Source organism: Rhea pennata, chromosome 1, assembly GCF_028389875.1.
Source record: "Rhea pennata isolate bPtePen1 chromosome 1, bPtePen1.pri, whole genome shotgun sequence".
Lineage (NCBI taxonomy): Eukaryota > Metazoa > Chordata > Aves > Rheiformes > Rheidae > Rhea > Rhea pennata.
This window is the reverse complement of record NC_084663.1, coordinates 200,053,295-200,070,865: the sequence shown is the minus strand read 5'-3', so window position 1 is coordinate 200,070,865 and position 17,571 is coordinate 200,053,295. Positions and strand designations below refer to the sequence as shown.

The window sequence follows — 17,571 nt, the reverse complement described above, 5'->3', positions numbered from 1 at the left end:
CGGGGGGGAGAGGGGGGGTGAGGGGGTTAGGCCACATGTGGCAAAGCCTGGCAGCTCCATTTGTGCTCCCTTCCATCTGCTAAGTAAAATCGATAGATTTTGTCAAAACCTCCTCCAGTGGTATCAGTTCAGGGAACTTCTCAACACAAAACTGTATCCTGTAGGAGGAGTATAGGAAATAGTGTCAGAGTTTTATTGATTTGCCCTTCCAAATGGGAATGAGAAGGTTACACCAGCCTTACAAACCTTAGATGTTCTTGGAAGTTCTTGGAGGAACCAGTATCACTTGTCTCTTTAAAGCGTGGGAAAGCTGTACCAATGTGTACATCTGCTTTAGTGTTCTGCAAGCAGCATAACTCTCAGGTTGTTAAAAGCCAATGGTTTATCAGAATTATTTTATCAAATGGCTGAGAAGAAGGAGGCAATTCCTTATCTGTCCTTTAATTGCAACAGCCATCAGATGGATGTCAATGTCCATGTACTGTTTTACAGCAGTAGGTTTAAAATATCTGAGAAAATTTCAAATTGTGGGAAAATCCCCTTGCTCAGATGCATAGAGTCTTAATGGCAGAGTTTCATTAGCCTATAACCTAGTTAAAAATATAGATGAAACTTGAAATTAATATTTAGTTTTTTGTATGTTTTTTTTCCCCCCTTTCATTTGTCTCAAAAAATTCTCATCAAAACCAAATTGCTAGAAGGATGAAGAATCCTTCAGCATGAGAATGCTCCTCCAGATAACTGTACAATACATACTGCCTAGTTACCGGCTTTGTTCTTAAATCTTACCATTGATGTCAGTCTTAAAAATCTGGTTTAATTCTAGATGGTCTAGGTGTGTACTTGTCTGAGTGGTTTGCTATACACGTTTTAATATATGATGGTGGATTCTTCATCCTTCAAATTGTACAGCAAAATAGAAAGGAAGCTCACACAGAGTTTAAAAGCTCCCGTGGAACTGACTATTTAGGAATAATGTAGGCTTGTTTAATTTTGGAACTGAGCTGCATGAGTGAGGCCACAGCGAAGCTCTCTAAGCTGCTTGCTGTGTGAAGAGGAGCAATAGCGCTCCGCTGTCGCCCAGCATATTCACTATACACTATTCCAAAGGACCCCTAAAGCTCTATCTATCCTAGTACAAAAAGCAGTGCCAAAAAACGTCCCTGGAACTGAAACTCCCTTGCCTGATCTGCCAAACCGCTAGGATGGTGTCAGAGGGTCCCTGGCGTAGTTTTGGCCCAAGTCTATTATTACTCTCTGAAACAATTTCTGAGCACAGTTGGTCAGTAGCATGGCGGAGAGACCATTCCCAATAAGCAGTTCGAATGCAGCCTTCATGGTGTGGAGGTTAAAAGACCTTCCTGATGGCAACACAGAATATCCTATATCAGCTGATCTTAAGGCCAAGAGCTACCCCCAGCATTTTAATTTATTATTATAGGCATAACTTCAAAGCAAATTGTTCTTCCTACTGACATATGAAAGCTTGCTACTTAGGATTTCCACATGGGCTCAGAGTGAAAGCCATCCCCTCTTCAACTGCTTTGATCACTGGCCACATTTACGCAGTAGCAGGTCCCCTGGCCTGTTCCGTGCGCAGAATCAGTCAGCCAGACTCTATCCTGCAGAGCTGTGCTATATAAGGGGATGTCCACCTGTGTGGTAGATCCCTGATTTGTAATCACCAGTAGTCTAATTAGTTGGCTGTGCTTCAGGCCAGGCTCCTTGTGTACAGCCAGGATGGGACAGAATTTGCAAGTGAATTGGCAAGACTGCATGTTTGCAAAACATTTTACAGTTACGAATTCCTAACTATGTGAAAGGATCAGCAGACGTTTTTGTGCCCACCAATGACCAAGTGGATCTTTACTGTGTCGTAGGAGAGTCTCCCCTCCCACCAGCTCCTTACACCACACCTCAGTGCAACTTGGCTCGTGTTTGTGCTACTGAGAGTGGATGCATGTGCCAGTTTTCTCCTATAAGCCATGTTCCGAGCCCATTCCGAGCTGAGCATCTTCTGACACGCAAAGCAGCTCGCTTAATATCTATTGTTCATTTTTCTATCGTGTCCTAGGGGGAACCGTGTATAAATTGCTGTGATATGCAATTTTGCTATGACTGTGCATAAGGTGTGTGTATTGGGGGAGGAGGTTATTCTCTTGGTTAGCACTCTATTTAGGACTCTATTAAAAACTATCAGATAATCCTAGTCATGTGTCCCTGATGCATCCGAATGCCAGCAATAGTCCCTGGGGGGCTCTACAGCCCCTGATAACTAGCTTAGGCACAGAAGAAATGCCAGCAGGGAATGATATTCCATTAACCATCTGCAAGAGGTGTTTCCAAATGCCCAAATGCACTAGCAGTCAGCCCCGATTAAATATTCATTCTCCTGACACAAAATGCTATTCTGTCACTCTTTAACATGGAAGGTCACAATTCATTTCTGTTTAACATCTGAGATGCCATCAGCTTCTGAAGCTGAAATTATTTTGCTTCCTGACTTTTTTCAGATAGCTTTACCACCTCTGTACAACTTGTATCAAGCATAGGTTTTATTCACAAGATTGTAATAATACATTTTGGAGAGTAAAAGTCTCTTACCATCAGGCCTAATCTTGTCCCATTGTACGATATCAGAAGGATCCAGTATCCAGCTGTACTTGGTAGTGACACACCCTTACTTGAAATGTGGGTACAGGTGCAATTGTTTCAAATATATATCATTAGTCTTTGTTCAAACAAAACGTGGAACAAAAAGCATGAATAGTTTGCAACATTGTTACATTTTAATCATGTAAATACACAATTACATGATGTATCTTCTATGGTGTACACTAACTGAGCAAACCCAAAATGCTGATGTTTATAATGCACAGCTATTGTCGTTATGTGGCTTTCAACAAAGAGGAGTCTTTGTAGGCTTTAATGTGGCGCACAATATTCCCCCAAAAATAATTAATAATATCACAAAAATAATAAATAATATGATTTGATTGGGACAGCTGCATTTGGTCCAATTGTTAGATATCTAAATGTGACCTAGTCGTGTAGTGTCCCTTTACTTTAACTGTCTTGGAGCAAGTTTATTTATGGTATGATTCAGTTGATGTTAGACTACTGTTGTGATATGAGATGGATAAGTTCCTCTTTCTTTCCTTTAACTCCTCAGAGTAATGTAGACAATTAGCTCTGATGGAGATGTGTACTTTGTAAACTTTTAAATTTGATAAGGTATATATCTCATCTAGTGTTTCACCTAACATATACAATGTGCTAATTTTGGTGTTAAAATCTCCACATTTAGCACTGAAATGGTGTTTTCACTTTTCCACCTCATATTGTAAAAACTAATAACCCTTGAAGGTACCTTTTTAATCCCAGTAGCAACTTGAAGACACAGAAATCAAGTCTTAGCTCAAACTTTTGAAGACCAATAATCAAGTCTATCACTTACAGTAGATGTTAATAAAGATACCACTTTGTCAAGTGTAGAAAACATGAACAGTAATAGATCACAGTTTCTGTGAGTTATTTCAAGAACTCCGTATTAGGTATTACAGTAGTGAAATTTAGAAATGTAAAAGACACTGACTCTTGTTTAACTACAACAGTTAAACCATCTTTCTACAGAAAGGGAATTTATGAGTGAGATGAAGTATAAAAATATGCAACAATGCCACTAACTTAAAACATCCTAGAATCCTTAGACTATGGAAACCACATTTACTTTACAATTTTGAAGATAATAAAAATATATTTTAGACTTTTTTTCTTCATATTTATAAATGAATATTTATTTATATTGATAAAATATGTTATATTTCAGTTAGATTCATGTAATCACAAGAATTCAAGAACACAAGATTTGAAAAATGCATTGTATTACAGAATTTACACTAAAATGCAGAGAATTAGCAATATTATCATAATGTTTATAAGTATCAGAGACAGTGGCTCAAACTCTTGCAAAATGATGATTTTAACTTAGAACTTATTTTTTAAACTATAATACCTTAATGTGTAATTATGTTGATAAGTTTATATCACAACTATTTCAGAATCATAGAAACAATCTGAAGATTAATATATAAGAATTCTTATGTAAATCTGCATTTTGGGGCCATTACATGATTCAGTCCTTTTGAATTAATTAATATGTTGCAGCTACAGTTCAATTATAACTACAAGAAATTAGTTTTAAATTAAATTTCATAAGATATATGTAGCTCAATATAAATTAGTGCATAAAATAACAAAACAATACATTATTTTAAATATGTTTATATGTTTCAAGTTTGTGAAATGACCAAAAAAAGCCACACCTACATTTCAATTTCTCTTTTTTCCTTCACCACACAAGCTATTTGTGTAATGTTTGGATTAAACAAACTATTTAAGCACATCTCTAATTTTCAATATTTCTTAATCTCCTTGAAATTGATAGGCTTTACATAGGATTTAAATATATGTTGTACTGAGTATGAATGTCCTTAAGGATGGGCTAAAATACAAGAAGATTATCTCATACATTGAGAACTGAAGCAGAATGGTGCCACCGAAGAAGGCAGGTTATGAGTCTACTTTATTTGCAACTGGGAAGAATCTCTGGCATTCTGGGATTTCCTAGAACAAAATATTATCAAAATATCATGGTCAGTTATCCTCCTCAGCCCATACTTACCCACCTGGAGCCAGAATAGTGACGATAAGCAGCAGAAAGGTTTCAGCAGCTGCTGCATCTCTGTTCCCCTCCTACCAGTGCACCTTCTGGTCCCCACACTTCTTACAGTTCCCATCTTAAGGACTGGTGTAATGACGTCATTAACATTCAGTGCAAGGCAAGGAGCAAACCTCAGTTTAATATGGAGTGTCTGAGCTAAAAAATGACCTATTAGTGCAACTGGAGTATCTTACAACTTAATGTACACATCACTGTTAGCAGCCATAATCATCATCATCATCATCAATAATGATTCATTCAAGACTGACATTTTAATTCTAAACATACCAGAGAAACTTTTTTTTCCCTTTCTCTCTAATGGGAATGATTTCAACACATTTTTATTTTTATTCATTTAATGCAAGATTTTGCGTTACTACTTTTGGTATACTTGCCCTTATGCATTGTTTAAAATCCAATTAATTTCTATTGAACTATCTGTCCCACAAGGTAGCTGTACTATATAGTTTTGTGGCATCACAGCATTAATTAGTCATCTCCTTTGCTGCTTCATATTATTTGTAGCTTCTCTTATATGCTCTATAAAACCATGTTGAGTAAGTACAGATTGTGATGGAAAGAGCTAGAAACATGCTATAAAAACAGTTAAGCCACAGTATCCTGATATTAATGACATACCTTTGGAATTAGCTGCTTAGTTGAGTTTATAAACCAACTCCAATTAATCTATACATCTATATTTCTTTTTTCTTTATAGAAAGCAGAGATCGCTGTTGCGCCTCTGACCATCACTTTGGTACGAGAAGAGGTCATTGATTTTTCTAAGCCTTTTATGAGTTTGGGGATATCCATTATGATCAAAAAGCCCCAGAAATCTAAACCAGGAGTATTTTCCTTCTTGGACCCTTTGGCGTATGAGATCTGGATGTGCATAGTCTTTGCCTACATTGGTGTCAGTGTGGTCCTGTTCCTAGTTAGCAGGTTTAGTCCATATGAGTGGCACACAGAAGAACCAGAGGATGGGAAAGAAGGACCCAGTGATCAGCCTCCCAATGAGTTTGGCATATTCAACAGCCTCTGGTTTTCCCTGGGTGCCTTTATGCAACAAGGATGTGATATTTCCCCAAGGTTTGTGTCAAATCTTTTTATATTTGCATTTTATCTTCAACACTGAAGCATAGAATCTTCCTTCTTTTATTTTCCTGGCAGTGTTTAGAAGTTCATTCTTTAGGAAGCCTTTTCATTTTAATTTCTTAACAGCTATGATAAGGGCAACAGAGAAATTGCTTTGAATTTCAGTCATTATTATATTTTACATATGTCAATGTACATAAATCACAAACAGAACTCAGCAGCAGCAGGTACACACTGGGAAAATTCCATTGACTTGACTTCAGAGGAATTATGTTGTTGCTAAATTAGTTCCATTGTATTACAATTATGAAATCAACACTATTATGCTGAATATTTGCCTTGCATGAATGAATGCCCCATTTTTGCTTCCTATTAAGTTCTGCAGCACTGCTTCTAGAATATCATTTTCTATGAGAGACAGAATATTTGACCATCTGTTTCTGAGAAACCACAGTGTATTATCAGGCTATGCTTTACAGAGTAGATACCTCAGATGTACTACATGATCCTCATCCTGAATTTCTTAAGATTTTTATATGTTCTGGAACTTCAGATTGTATTAACTGAAACTCCTCAATTAATCATTATGGCCCAGTCTTTCAAACTTGAATACTTCCCTTTAGCCATTAACAGTGTGATTTTGAAAACACTCGACGTTGGCCTAATTCTGCTTCCTAACTAAAGGTAGCAATAAAACTGTTACTCGTTAAGACCAGATGTTTATTACTCTTCAACAGTCTTTTCTTCAAATTACAGGTATTGAAACAGAAAACGGAATTTGTTACTTATCATAAGTGTCTCTGTAATCACAAAGTACTTGCTCCTTAAATAACTAAAATGCAAAATTTCAAATTATTGCAGTAGTTTGTAGAATGTTTGATAAGTTTGTTTGTGACAAATGGACAAATGCAGTACGAGTGAGAGGAACATCAAAATGCTAGAGTCAATGTACTGTATGTTAAAGCCTTTTGTGTCATTTTTTTTAAGTGAAAACAGAGAAAGAAACTGATTTCCAGCCTCAGTGCTTTACTTTTGCTTCCAAAAAGAGATTATCTAGGATTTTTGACAAAAATTTGCCATATTAGGCATTTCATGAAATTAAAGGAACATTGGAATTGCTACTGAAGAGAAATCATACTACTGTACGTGCATGATATGCCTTTATACACTGAGCTTTGTACTGTAGGCGTTACAATACAAGGGAAAATGTATATGACATATTTTAAAATGCAAGTAATCTCACTCCCGTTGGGTGTTCCGTATCAATACATATGCAGTAATAATGGTGCCTTCTCTCTTTCTCTCTCTCTCTTCATGGCTTAAGATACAGGAAAATGTGCATTATCTTATTCATGTTTAGATCCCTCTCAGGTCGCATTGTTGGAGGTGTCTGGTGGTTCTTCACGCTCATCATAATATCATCCTACACTGCTAACCTTGCTGCTTTCTTGACTGTTGAGAGGATGGTCTCACCCATAGAAAGTGCAGAAGACCTTGCCAAACAAACTGAAATTGCATATGGGACACTGGACTCAGGGTCAACGAAAGAGTTCTTCAGAGTAAGTTGGCATGTCTGTTAGAGCAGCTCTCCCTATGGGACAGCTCTGTGATAAAGTACTCACAAAGTTGAAATAGCGTTACTTTGCAAATAATTATAATATAGTTTAGAATTCCGTACTTGAGCTACATTTTTATCCCCAACACCATTTGTTGGAATTTTGTCATTTTAATTTGAGGAAAGCTTATTGATCCTGTCACATCAGGCAAAAGAGCTGCCCGGGGGATAATGGAACCAGCGATAATTAAAGCAGCATTGCACTATTGATTCATCAGAAGCTACAGTACTGAAATAATGTGCAGCATTGGATGCCTATGATGATAACACGGGGTCTTGCTGGTTTTGCTTCTACTTATGGGTTTTGCTGTGTGCATTTTGCTTTAGGGTTTTGGGTGGTGGATAGGAAACACATTTTTTAATTTACTGACTTTCAGATGAATAATAAAAAGAAAATGTAACTTGGGGGAATGTAGTTGGAGAATTAGAAAATAGCCTAAATAGCCATTCACATGTCTATGCTGTCTCTATTGATTAGTTCATTTTCATTGGCTTTCCGTGCTAGTGTGGCTGGTACGCTATTCTCTCCCCTTGCCAGCTGGAAAGCAAGGAGCCTGAGCATCACAAAGAGTATATGATAAATCATCCCTCCTGCTTAATTTTGTGTCTCTGGCAGATGAAAGTTAAGCTAAGCAGACTGAACATATATGAGTTTGGTGTTTGAATGTACCTCTGACTAAATGCTGTGAGCTGATAACCTTGTAAGTTAAACAGTTTAGGACCATTACTTAACCGCAAAGTGAATATTAAGGCATGTTTAGCAGACAGAAAGATGAAGTAGTAATTTCTCCTCATTGCCTCCTTGAAATGAGTATGTTCTGTGTCAAGTATTCCCACTAATGTTTTCAGTTTTGCTAAACTAAACTCGCTCAATCAAATATGTATTATTACAAAATTATGAATGGGACTTGTAAACTACGTACAGTGTCAACTCAGGGGGAGCTATTGATATCCCCCAAAAGGTCCGTAATGAAATAGCCTTTTTACTGGAAGAGCTATCCCCACAGAACAGCTCATATGTTTTTTCTTTTTTTTTTCTTTATTGGTCTGTAAAAAGGTGATGCCTTGTAAACTCTAAGTGGCATTTAACTGACACATGGTGACTGGGCCTTTAGAAACTGTCTAAAATAAGGAGTTTAGCCTAAGCTAGTCTTCTAGATTTCTTCTCTAATCAACTGGTGTCCTAGGATAGAATAAATAACCCTCTAAATGTCTTCCTGTCTGCAGGGATTGTAGAGGGTTCCCGTAGAAATGATTTAGGCTTGATACAGTTGGGTAACAGGTGTCTAACTCCACCTGTCTTCTTCTGTATCAAGTGTATGGGTCCAGAACTAAATGCAATGTCAGAGAGGCTTTCTGCGAGACTCGATCTTCCCCAAGTGGTAGAAACTCAGCCTTTGATCACTGAAAAAAATGATTTCACCTCTGAAGCCTGCCAAAACAAACAGATACAGGAAACTTGTCTGAGAACTGAAATACTGTGAACTTGAGATAGCCAAATTTCCTGTTTTGTTGAAAAGAGTGTAGCCCCTCAATGTTGTTTTACTATTTTTCTTTCTCAGTGCTTAACCCATAGATTCTTCTTTACCTCAATTTGTGCTGCCAAGCGTTTAATTCCAGAGATTCTAGTTTCAGTCCACCTCAAGCTGACATGGTGACCACAGTATCTGCATACTAATAGTTCTTTCATCTAGGATGAAGCTATGATGATAATTAAAATCATGATGCTGAGGACCAAGCAGGTTTACTTAATTTTGGATTAATGCACTTGTTGCATTTTCAAGAGTTTCCAGTGCTTGCAAATTTTAGGCAATGATGCAAAAATGAAATTTGAAGGAAATGCAAAAGCAAAAAGTAAGAGGTTGTTTTCTTAAGTTTTTGAACACTTGGACAAGCCATGGTTTTGAAGGAGTGAGGTCAGGAACTTTGACATCGAAACAGTCTTGGTCACAAGATGTTCATGATTTTTTAAATCATACTGTAAAAGTAGGTAGGTTTTTTTATTTTGTTTTTGTTCTTGTTTTGCAAGAATGAGTGTTTCATGCAAATGGCAAGCTGTCTCTTTAAAATGAAATGGGATTTTTTTCCAGATATAATGACAGCCATCCTGTCATGTTAATCTTTAACGATTAGGAGAAAAAAAGAAGGAAAATCAGTGTTCTCTGCTTCATTTCAGAATACAACAGGAAATATTAAAAGTAGCCATAAATACTCTATATAGCTGTACATGCAAAATTTAAAGCATCATTTTTTTCAAAATGATGTAATTGAAGCATTTTCATCAAATAATTTCTAATCTCTGCAACAGTACAGCAATTTTTAATGATATTTTATGTGCTATTTCTAAGAATATCTTTCAAAAAACAGGTATAATGCGAAAATATCATTAACAGAAAATACTTCCAAAATTTCTGTTTGCCTAATGACTAAATTCAGACTCAGCCTCAAGCCACACTAAAAGAAGATTCTGTCTGTTTACCAAGTCTAACACTTTGTGTGGTCAGAAGCAAATGGCATTAGTTTTGGAATGACAGTCAAGGGTGATTTCTCTAAGAATGGTTGATTACTGTCTGGCTGAATGTGGTCCTTTGGGACATTTTCATATCTGATTAAAATCAAAAGGTCTGAACAGCTATTCAGTCTGCTTTAATTACAGATTGAAAACAGGGGGAAAAAAGTAGTTTTAAATATTTCATAAAAGAAAACTCTTTTCTTTACTAGTATTACCTATTTACCATTATCTCCTGTTTTGGAAGCAGTGAGAGGTGCAATTCTGAACAAGCTACTCAAAAGGCAAAAAACTTAGTTTTAGCAATCTTACTCAGAAAGCCCTAAATGAAAATCATCATGATTTGACAGAATGTAAGGGAAAGCTGCAAAGCTTCTTCATAGGATAATAAGGCATGTCTATTGGGTCTCTCTTCAATTTTCACTCTGGCTTGGCATATATATACTGAATGTTACCGAATGAAAGCCTCAGAGATATATTATTCTTAAAGAGCAGATGACTTGTTAGAGTTTCTATATTTTTTGTCTCTTAATGGGTAAGGATAATTGGATCTTAAAAATCTAAGTAGATCTTAAAAAAAAATAACAAACAAACAAACCCTAAATTTGACCTTTTTCAATTGATTTAGGACATAGTTTCCTCTTACCTATATTGACATTATGTTTGTTGCATGTTTTGAGTTTTGAAGGAAAGTGACCTATTATTTGTTTACCTTATAAAGAATCTGATGATATGGATGTTAAGAGGTAAGAAGTGATTGGAAGTGAAGGTAGACAAAGGCAAGAAAATAATCTTGAAATGATGCGTGATTTATTGTTGCTCTTTTCAATATTTTTCCAACTGTAATTTAAATCCATGAAATTTTATCAGTGTAAAGCAAAAGAAATGAATATATGGTTTGGCTTAAGCTCTCTTTCAGCCACCATTATGTAAATGAACAGTAGCTGTGACTACGTGGAAAGAGGAATAGCAAGACAGGATGTGACTATGGAAATATTCAGCTCTGTGATATTGTTGTTACTTTTAATTTTATTATGTTCCGTGGTAATGATGCATACAAACAATTAAAAAAAAGGGGGGAGAAAGAAAGCAAAGATAAATTATGATGTTCTTATATATGGTATTTTTATTGAGCAGTTCTGGTTAAATGTTGCTGGTTAAATGCTCCTTATGTTCAGCTTAGATCTACTTCTCTAACAAATTATTTTCTAAGTAATGATACAATCATTTAGTAATTAGTACAAATAAATGCTCAGAGAAGTTACTCTCATCTGTGCTGAGGCCCTTTTAAAGCCATTCTCAATTTAAATAATACCCAAATTTCTGTGGTTTTATATGTATTCTAAGGCCCTTTGTTCTGGGACTTTATAATAATGAATACTTTCGTGGAGTGCTCAGCACAGTGTAGTAATGGGTGTATGGACCCATTTATGTTTCCCTATTGCTAGAGGGAGTAAAATAGTTCTTGAATTAAAATAGCAAGAATGGGAAGCTTTTCATCTTGACAGCAGTTTCACCACTGTAGTTTCCATGTTCATTTTCCTTCCTCTCTTCCTTCCTATGAAAACATATTTGTGATTACACTAAATATTTCCAGCCAGGAAAATTTCCAACTAATGCACTCTAAGCCATGAATTCTTGTATATTCTTTGAGCAAGCACATTTCTTGCTCAATTACTTGCAGGATCAGAGTCTTCAAAATAAGATCAGCTGAAATGGGAGTCCTAAAAACTTATATAACACTTCTTTAAGACAAAAACTTAGAGCATTTGCTTCTTTTAATGGCATATTTGGTCCAAATTGCTGTTTACATCCTTTACTGTGAACTGTGTCTTGAAATATTGTGCAGCCTTTCTGAAAGTAAAATGAGTGAATTACAAAAGCAAAAATCTTTCAGCTAGTGTGGTTTTGATGGTGTAGGAAGTGGGCATTAAAGCTGAGAAATAGTTCAGGATTTAGCTCTGTATTTATGAGAGGCTATTTTATTTTTTCTGTTTCCCATATACATGTTTATTAGGGATACCTATTTGTTATATAATTCCCTAAAATCTACTTTATAACACTTGGGCTGTGTGAACTGCTTTTATATAACAATAAATTTAGACCATAGCTTTGCAGTTCTTTTGTTATGGCTCCTAGAGGCCAACTGTGTCTGAAAGTGATGCATGATTTTATAGTATTAATACAGTTATTTCTTATTTCTTTTAAAATAACAAAGGAATTCAAAGAAAATCATTATCCAAGTAAGATTTTCTCCACTCCAGTTTCTTGAAAAAATAAGTATGATGGATTTCATTTTGAACAGTGCCATTCTGAAATGTTGCAATATTCTTTTGTTGTATCTAACTTCTTTTTAATTTTCTCCAGAGATCAAAAATAGCAGTGTATGAAAAGATGTGGACCTACATGAAATCAGCAGAACCATCAGTGTTCACTAGGACTACTGCAGAGGGAGTAGCTCGTGTCCGCAAATCCAAGGGCAAGTTTGCCTTCCTGCTGGAGTCCACCATGAACGAATACATTGAGCAACGAAAGCCATGTGACACCATGAAAGTGGGAGGAAATCTGGATTCAAAAGGCTATGGCGTAGCCACACCGAAGGGTTCTCCATTAAGGTGGGTGGAATAGTATAACAATATAACATGTGTTGTTATAGTATTCCACCTTCCCTGATGTCCCTGATATAGTTCTTTTTGCTTTGTGTGTGAACATGGTATGTTATTTTTCTTTTCTTCCATTTCATTTTTTTTTTGATCAACAAAGGTAATAGTTTCTGATTGCAATATGGATTTAACAGCTCTAGTTGGCATACCTTTCAAGGCCATATAAAAACCAAACTGGTTGAACACTAGCTACTCAAAGTCAGCTTCAATGGAAGTAATATCAGTTGTTCAATTTCATCAGCTTTTTCACCAGATTCAACCCTATAGACCAGTATTATGCCTACATTATCTGCATCAGTATCTGCATCAATAATATGCCTACATTTTATATTTTGCTTATTGGTCTTGGCTGCTAATTTCTGAATAAGAAGCTGCTTATAACATCTTTTTTTTTTTTAATGTCAACACTTAGACAACTATCCCTTCATTAAAGCAACTTCATTAAAGCATTTTTTTTAAAGCACCTTCTTATTTAGAAAAGAAAAGAAAGTTTGTGTTTCTAGCATTATGCATTTCAGTACTGCCTTCAAACTCACTAGTATTTTGTTAACATGATATCAAACTCATTCAGTCAAGTAGGGGACTGATTCTGTTTGATTCACAAACAGAACATCACCTGCTTTTTATCCAAATTGTCAGGGAAACAGATGCAAACGTACTAGTCCTGTATTAAAATTGGCAATATTTACCATTGCATTGCCTTTAAATTTTAAGGTAAACAAAATTTGCTTTTCCTCTGGTAGACTTGCCAATTTTCTTTAAAGCAAAGGAGCAACTTCTGGATTGAGGAAGTGTAGCCCTTGGAGTCTCACGGCGACAGGGTGCATGCGAGCATGGGTGGAGAGGCAATGGCATGGTAAGGAACCAGCACCCCACTTCTGCTTGAATTTCACCCATGTGCTCACAGCAACGAGTTACAACAGGCTCTGACAAAATAGATTCACAAAGAAAATGAGGTGGGTTGAAAGGAGGGATTGGAAGTGCAAATGGAGATATAGTTCTGTGCAGGAAATAGCTACAGAGGTACCTGCCTAATTCCATGACTACAGAGAAAATGTCACTGACGGTGTGCAGATAACTAGACTCACTCTTAACTCACACGTTCAACCTGCACATACTGCCACAAACCTTAATAGCTTTAGCTGTACTACACACTGATGTGAATCAGTAAGGATCATCAGGCTCATTTCCATCTGCATCAGAAAAAAGATTAGTATTTGCAGGGGAAAATCAGGCCAGTTATTTCAGTGACTGAATATGAATTTTTCGTCCTTAACATTCAGTACTGTTCAGATATAAAAAACTGTTGCCTTTGCCACAGAATAAAGTGATAAATAGAAGAAAGGGGACAAGGGAGGGAAAATGACAACAATAAAAATATTAATTGTAAGGAAAAAATATGTCCAAAACTCATGATGTTGTTAAGGTAGAAGGCAGCATATGATAAGAAAGGCAGGCTTCTTATCTGGGTATATTGTTAGAGCACACAACCACTTATTTGCTGTTTTGTATTTCTGATATATTGCTATCTCCTTCTGTGTTTCAGAAAACCTAGAAGTGGTAGGCAGCCCTGCAGTTATGAGTAGAGCTGCTTTTCCTGCAACTCAGATAGCAAAGAAAAGCCCATTGTTGTCATGCTCTACTTTGCCAAAGCCTGGGCAAACTTTTTAGGAATCATCTTAGCTGCTGTCATATATATCCTAGCAGTGGGCCATTTGCTCTAAGCATGCTTTATGGTGCTCTTTAGTCCATGTCACTCTTTTCAGTGCAGTATCTAGCACTAACAAAAAGAGACAACCTGTTATAAATGAGCATTATTAGCCAGTGGAAGTTGGTTTGTATTGAATTTGGGTTTATTTCAGGCTTGTTCAGTTGGGTAGATAAAAAAATCTAGGAGGAATGGGATGGAGACATAAGGCAGTTAGGTGCAAAAGAAGAGGACCTCGAAAGATAATGTCATAAGAAAAGAGAGGAAGAACATAGCCATGATTTTAAAGATGAAGTGTAAAATCCCAGCTCCATCCAAGCTAAAGTCCAAGCTCCCATACGTTTCAGGAGGTCATCATTTGGTCTAATTGGGCAACAGCAACTTTTATTGGGATGTTCTAAAGCACTTATTTTTCACATCTTGGAACATATTTAGAAAAGAAACTTAGGGGGAATCCTACCCAACACAAAAATCGGATAAAATCTTCTTTCAAGCTGTCTCGACTGGCTGCCAATGTCCATGCCTTTCCTGAACCTTTCTCTCATGTGCTAAGCTGCTTGTTCTCCTGCCGAATCAGATCCATTGCACCCCATTCCCTCTCCAGCTCCACTGACAAAACCTTCAGCAACACATCAGTGCTGCTCATCCATTAAAAACATTAAGTGACTCACTTAATGTTATGGACAAAATTAAAGAACAAGCATCACTTCACATACATATCACCTCCTCTATATAATGTTGCTAGTGGAGAGATAGAGGAGAAAAGCTTCCCATGTGCTTTTGAACACAAAAGACAACTTTGTATCAGACCCAGGTGATTATTGGCTAATATTAATTCCCTATGCAGATGTATTTTTTAACTGCATGCTTCAGTATTTTCTGGATTGTTTTAAATTGTAAAATGTTCTAGTTTGATTGAATCTCACATGGTGTTGTTTCTATTACTAGTCAAATGACTTATGTAACTGCTCCCTATACAGATAATTGCAAATATTGAACATGCAGTTTGAAATTCATGAAGGACAAACTAGCTAAGTTCATTACATAAATTAGTCAAAAGACATAATTTGCTATGGGAGTTGTAAATTCTATATTTTATTTAATAATCATAATTTCCTATTTGAGTTATGTGTAGACCACAAATTACTTGATGTAGTTCACAAATAATTGTAAGTAATATATATATGCTACACTTTCACATTCTGTCTTGGGCTATTCAAGACTAGGGAAAAAAATATCATTTTTTTCTATTGAATTATTCATAGCAAATTATTCCCTATGCTCTTTGAACACCTATTTCACTTGAGATATTTTGGTCTTTATCCTCCCCTTGCTTTCAATGATTAATGTAAAAAAGGAGTTGCTGTGCTAAAAATGTAGTAACAGTTGCATAAAATCGATGTAAGTGCATGGAAAACCAGACTATATATTTTCACACATATAACACTGAGAGAAAGTGCATTAATCTCCCACAGTACATAATCAGACTTGTGTGTGTAGTATGAGACTGGCGATGGTTCCCTACCATCGCATTACTGGAGTCACATTCATTTCAGCACACGTTTCCATCACTTCACTCATGAAGATGAAATCCACCTGTCAGAGCGATCGACGGACTGGTCTCTCTGCTGCTCATGACCCAATACATGAGCAGGATAGTGGATTTCAGTTTGAAACGCTTCCTTAGTGGGCTCCACGCCACACTCCTGCAGTGTTCAACCAGTAGCTATTGGCTAATTTTCATGAACTGTTCTTGGTGCTGGTGGAGTGTTAGGCTTCATGCATATCACTGGATGGAAGAGAATGGGAAATGCCTGATGTGTGTTTCTTTTATGCCCACCGGGCGGTACCATGTCACACATCATTCATGTCTCCTTCCTTCCTTCCTTTTCAGTGATATTCATTTATATAAAAGGTAGTAAAAGACTGATATATTTGAAAAGGAATGTGAGATTGAGGGCAAAGACTGCCATCAAAACAAAATCAATTTTCTCTCGTGGTACTTCCCAGGTGTCCCTGCTGCTTCTTCTTCCTACCACGGTAGGTATCTGTCCAAAACTCCTGTGTAGTAGTCAGTGTAAAATAACGAGTTTTCTTCTTCTTAAGGTGGTATTTTCAAAGGTGGTTAAGAGAGTGCTGCTTGTCTTCTTAGCAAGACCTGTCTTTGTAAACACGGTATCATTAGAAGACGTTCTTGTGGCCAGACTTCTGGCCGGTTTGGAGTGCCACTGGCTTGTCTGCCTGGTTGCTTGCAGTAATCTGTGTTTCTAGAGGGCAGTACCTGGAGACCTTGTGCTATTCAGATCCTATGCCTTGCATGTCTGTGCTTTTCTGTTTTAGATATGTAGGCATCATAAACAGGTTTGAATAGTGGTGAACATGAAAAGAGTTCTCCACTCTAAGAGATAATGAGAAAGTAGAGGCAATATTTCCTTGAAAGTACCCTGAAAGCTTTTCGTACTTTGTGTCTTGAAGGTGCTTGATGCAAGGAATGAATGGCAATTAAGCTAAAAAATCAGGAGTTGTCATTATTGTTTCTGTGACTGTTTTAAATAAAGGCGCTGGGCTAGCCTGTCCAACAGGCTAGCATGCAGTGTGAATAAGTGGAAGCTGGTCAAGTCATGAGCATCTGGTGAGACACTTTGAGTCCTGCCGGATAAGAGTGGCAGGATTAGAGCTAGCTGACTAATACTGGTGATGGACTGGAACCAATCTGATGCAATCCAGAGCTACATTAAGTTCCCACTAATGCAATTACAGTTAATGTTTATATATATGAATCTGTGATTTTACATTTCATTATACAAAGCTTTTTTGTGTGTGTGTGTGTGGTGGTGGTAGTAAAGAAATAACTCTAGTTTGGCTTTAGACAGAAATGTGTATGTTCTGGAAAAGAAGAATAAAAGGGCTACCTGGTGATAGCACATTCTTCTTTGCAGTGTGGCAACTGGTGATATGAACTGGTGACATAGTGACTCTTTACATCTGCTAAAGCGCCAGTTCTTTACCTATTCTTTGATTGTATTAACATGTGGTGGGAAACCTCTGAAGTGCATCAGTTAAGCACGTGATGTGAATGTACTTTCCTGATCAATTTAGCAATTGGTGTGAAGTGAAAAGTACAACATCAATGAAGCTATGGCTTTTAGTTTCCATCTCTTGCAAAGGAAGAGTGTCTTCGAGAGTGCTTGGAATGGATTTGCTTGTTTGATTATAAGCATGCAATACGTAAAAAAAAATATCCTAGTGATGAAGGCT

The 17,571-nt window shown here is 36.7% G+C and overlaps 1 protein-coding gene across 2 annotated transcripts in view; it reads left to right on the top strand.

Moving 5' to 3' along the window:
- Positions 1–17,571, top strand: part of GRIA4 (glutamate ionotropic receptor AMPA type subunit 4) — a 227,441-nt gene that overhangs the window by 171,088 nt on the left and 38,782 nt on the right. For both annotated transcript variants that reach the window (XM_062577591.1, XM_062577581.1), the window contains exons 11-13: positions 5,442–5,812; positions 7,179–7,377; positions 12,310–12,557. In XM_062577591.1, coding sequence (XP_062433575.1) covers positions 5,442–5,812; positions 7,179–7,377; positions 12,310–12,557 — 818 coding nt within the window. The remainder of the gene's footprint in view (positions 1–5,441; positions 5,813–7,178; positions 7,378–12,309; positions 12,558–17,571) is intronic.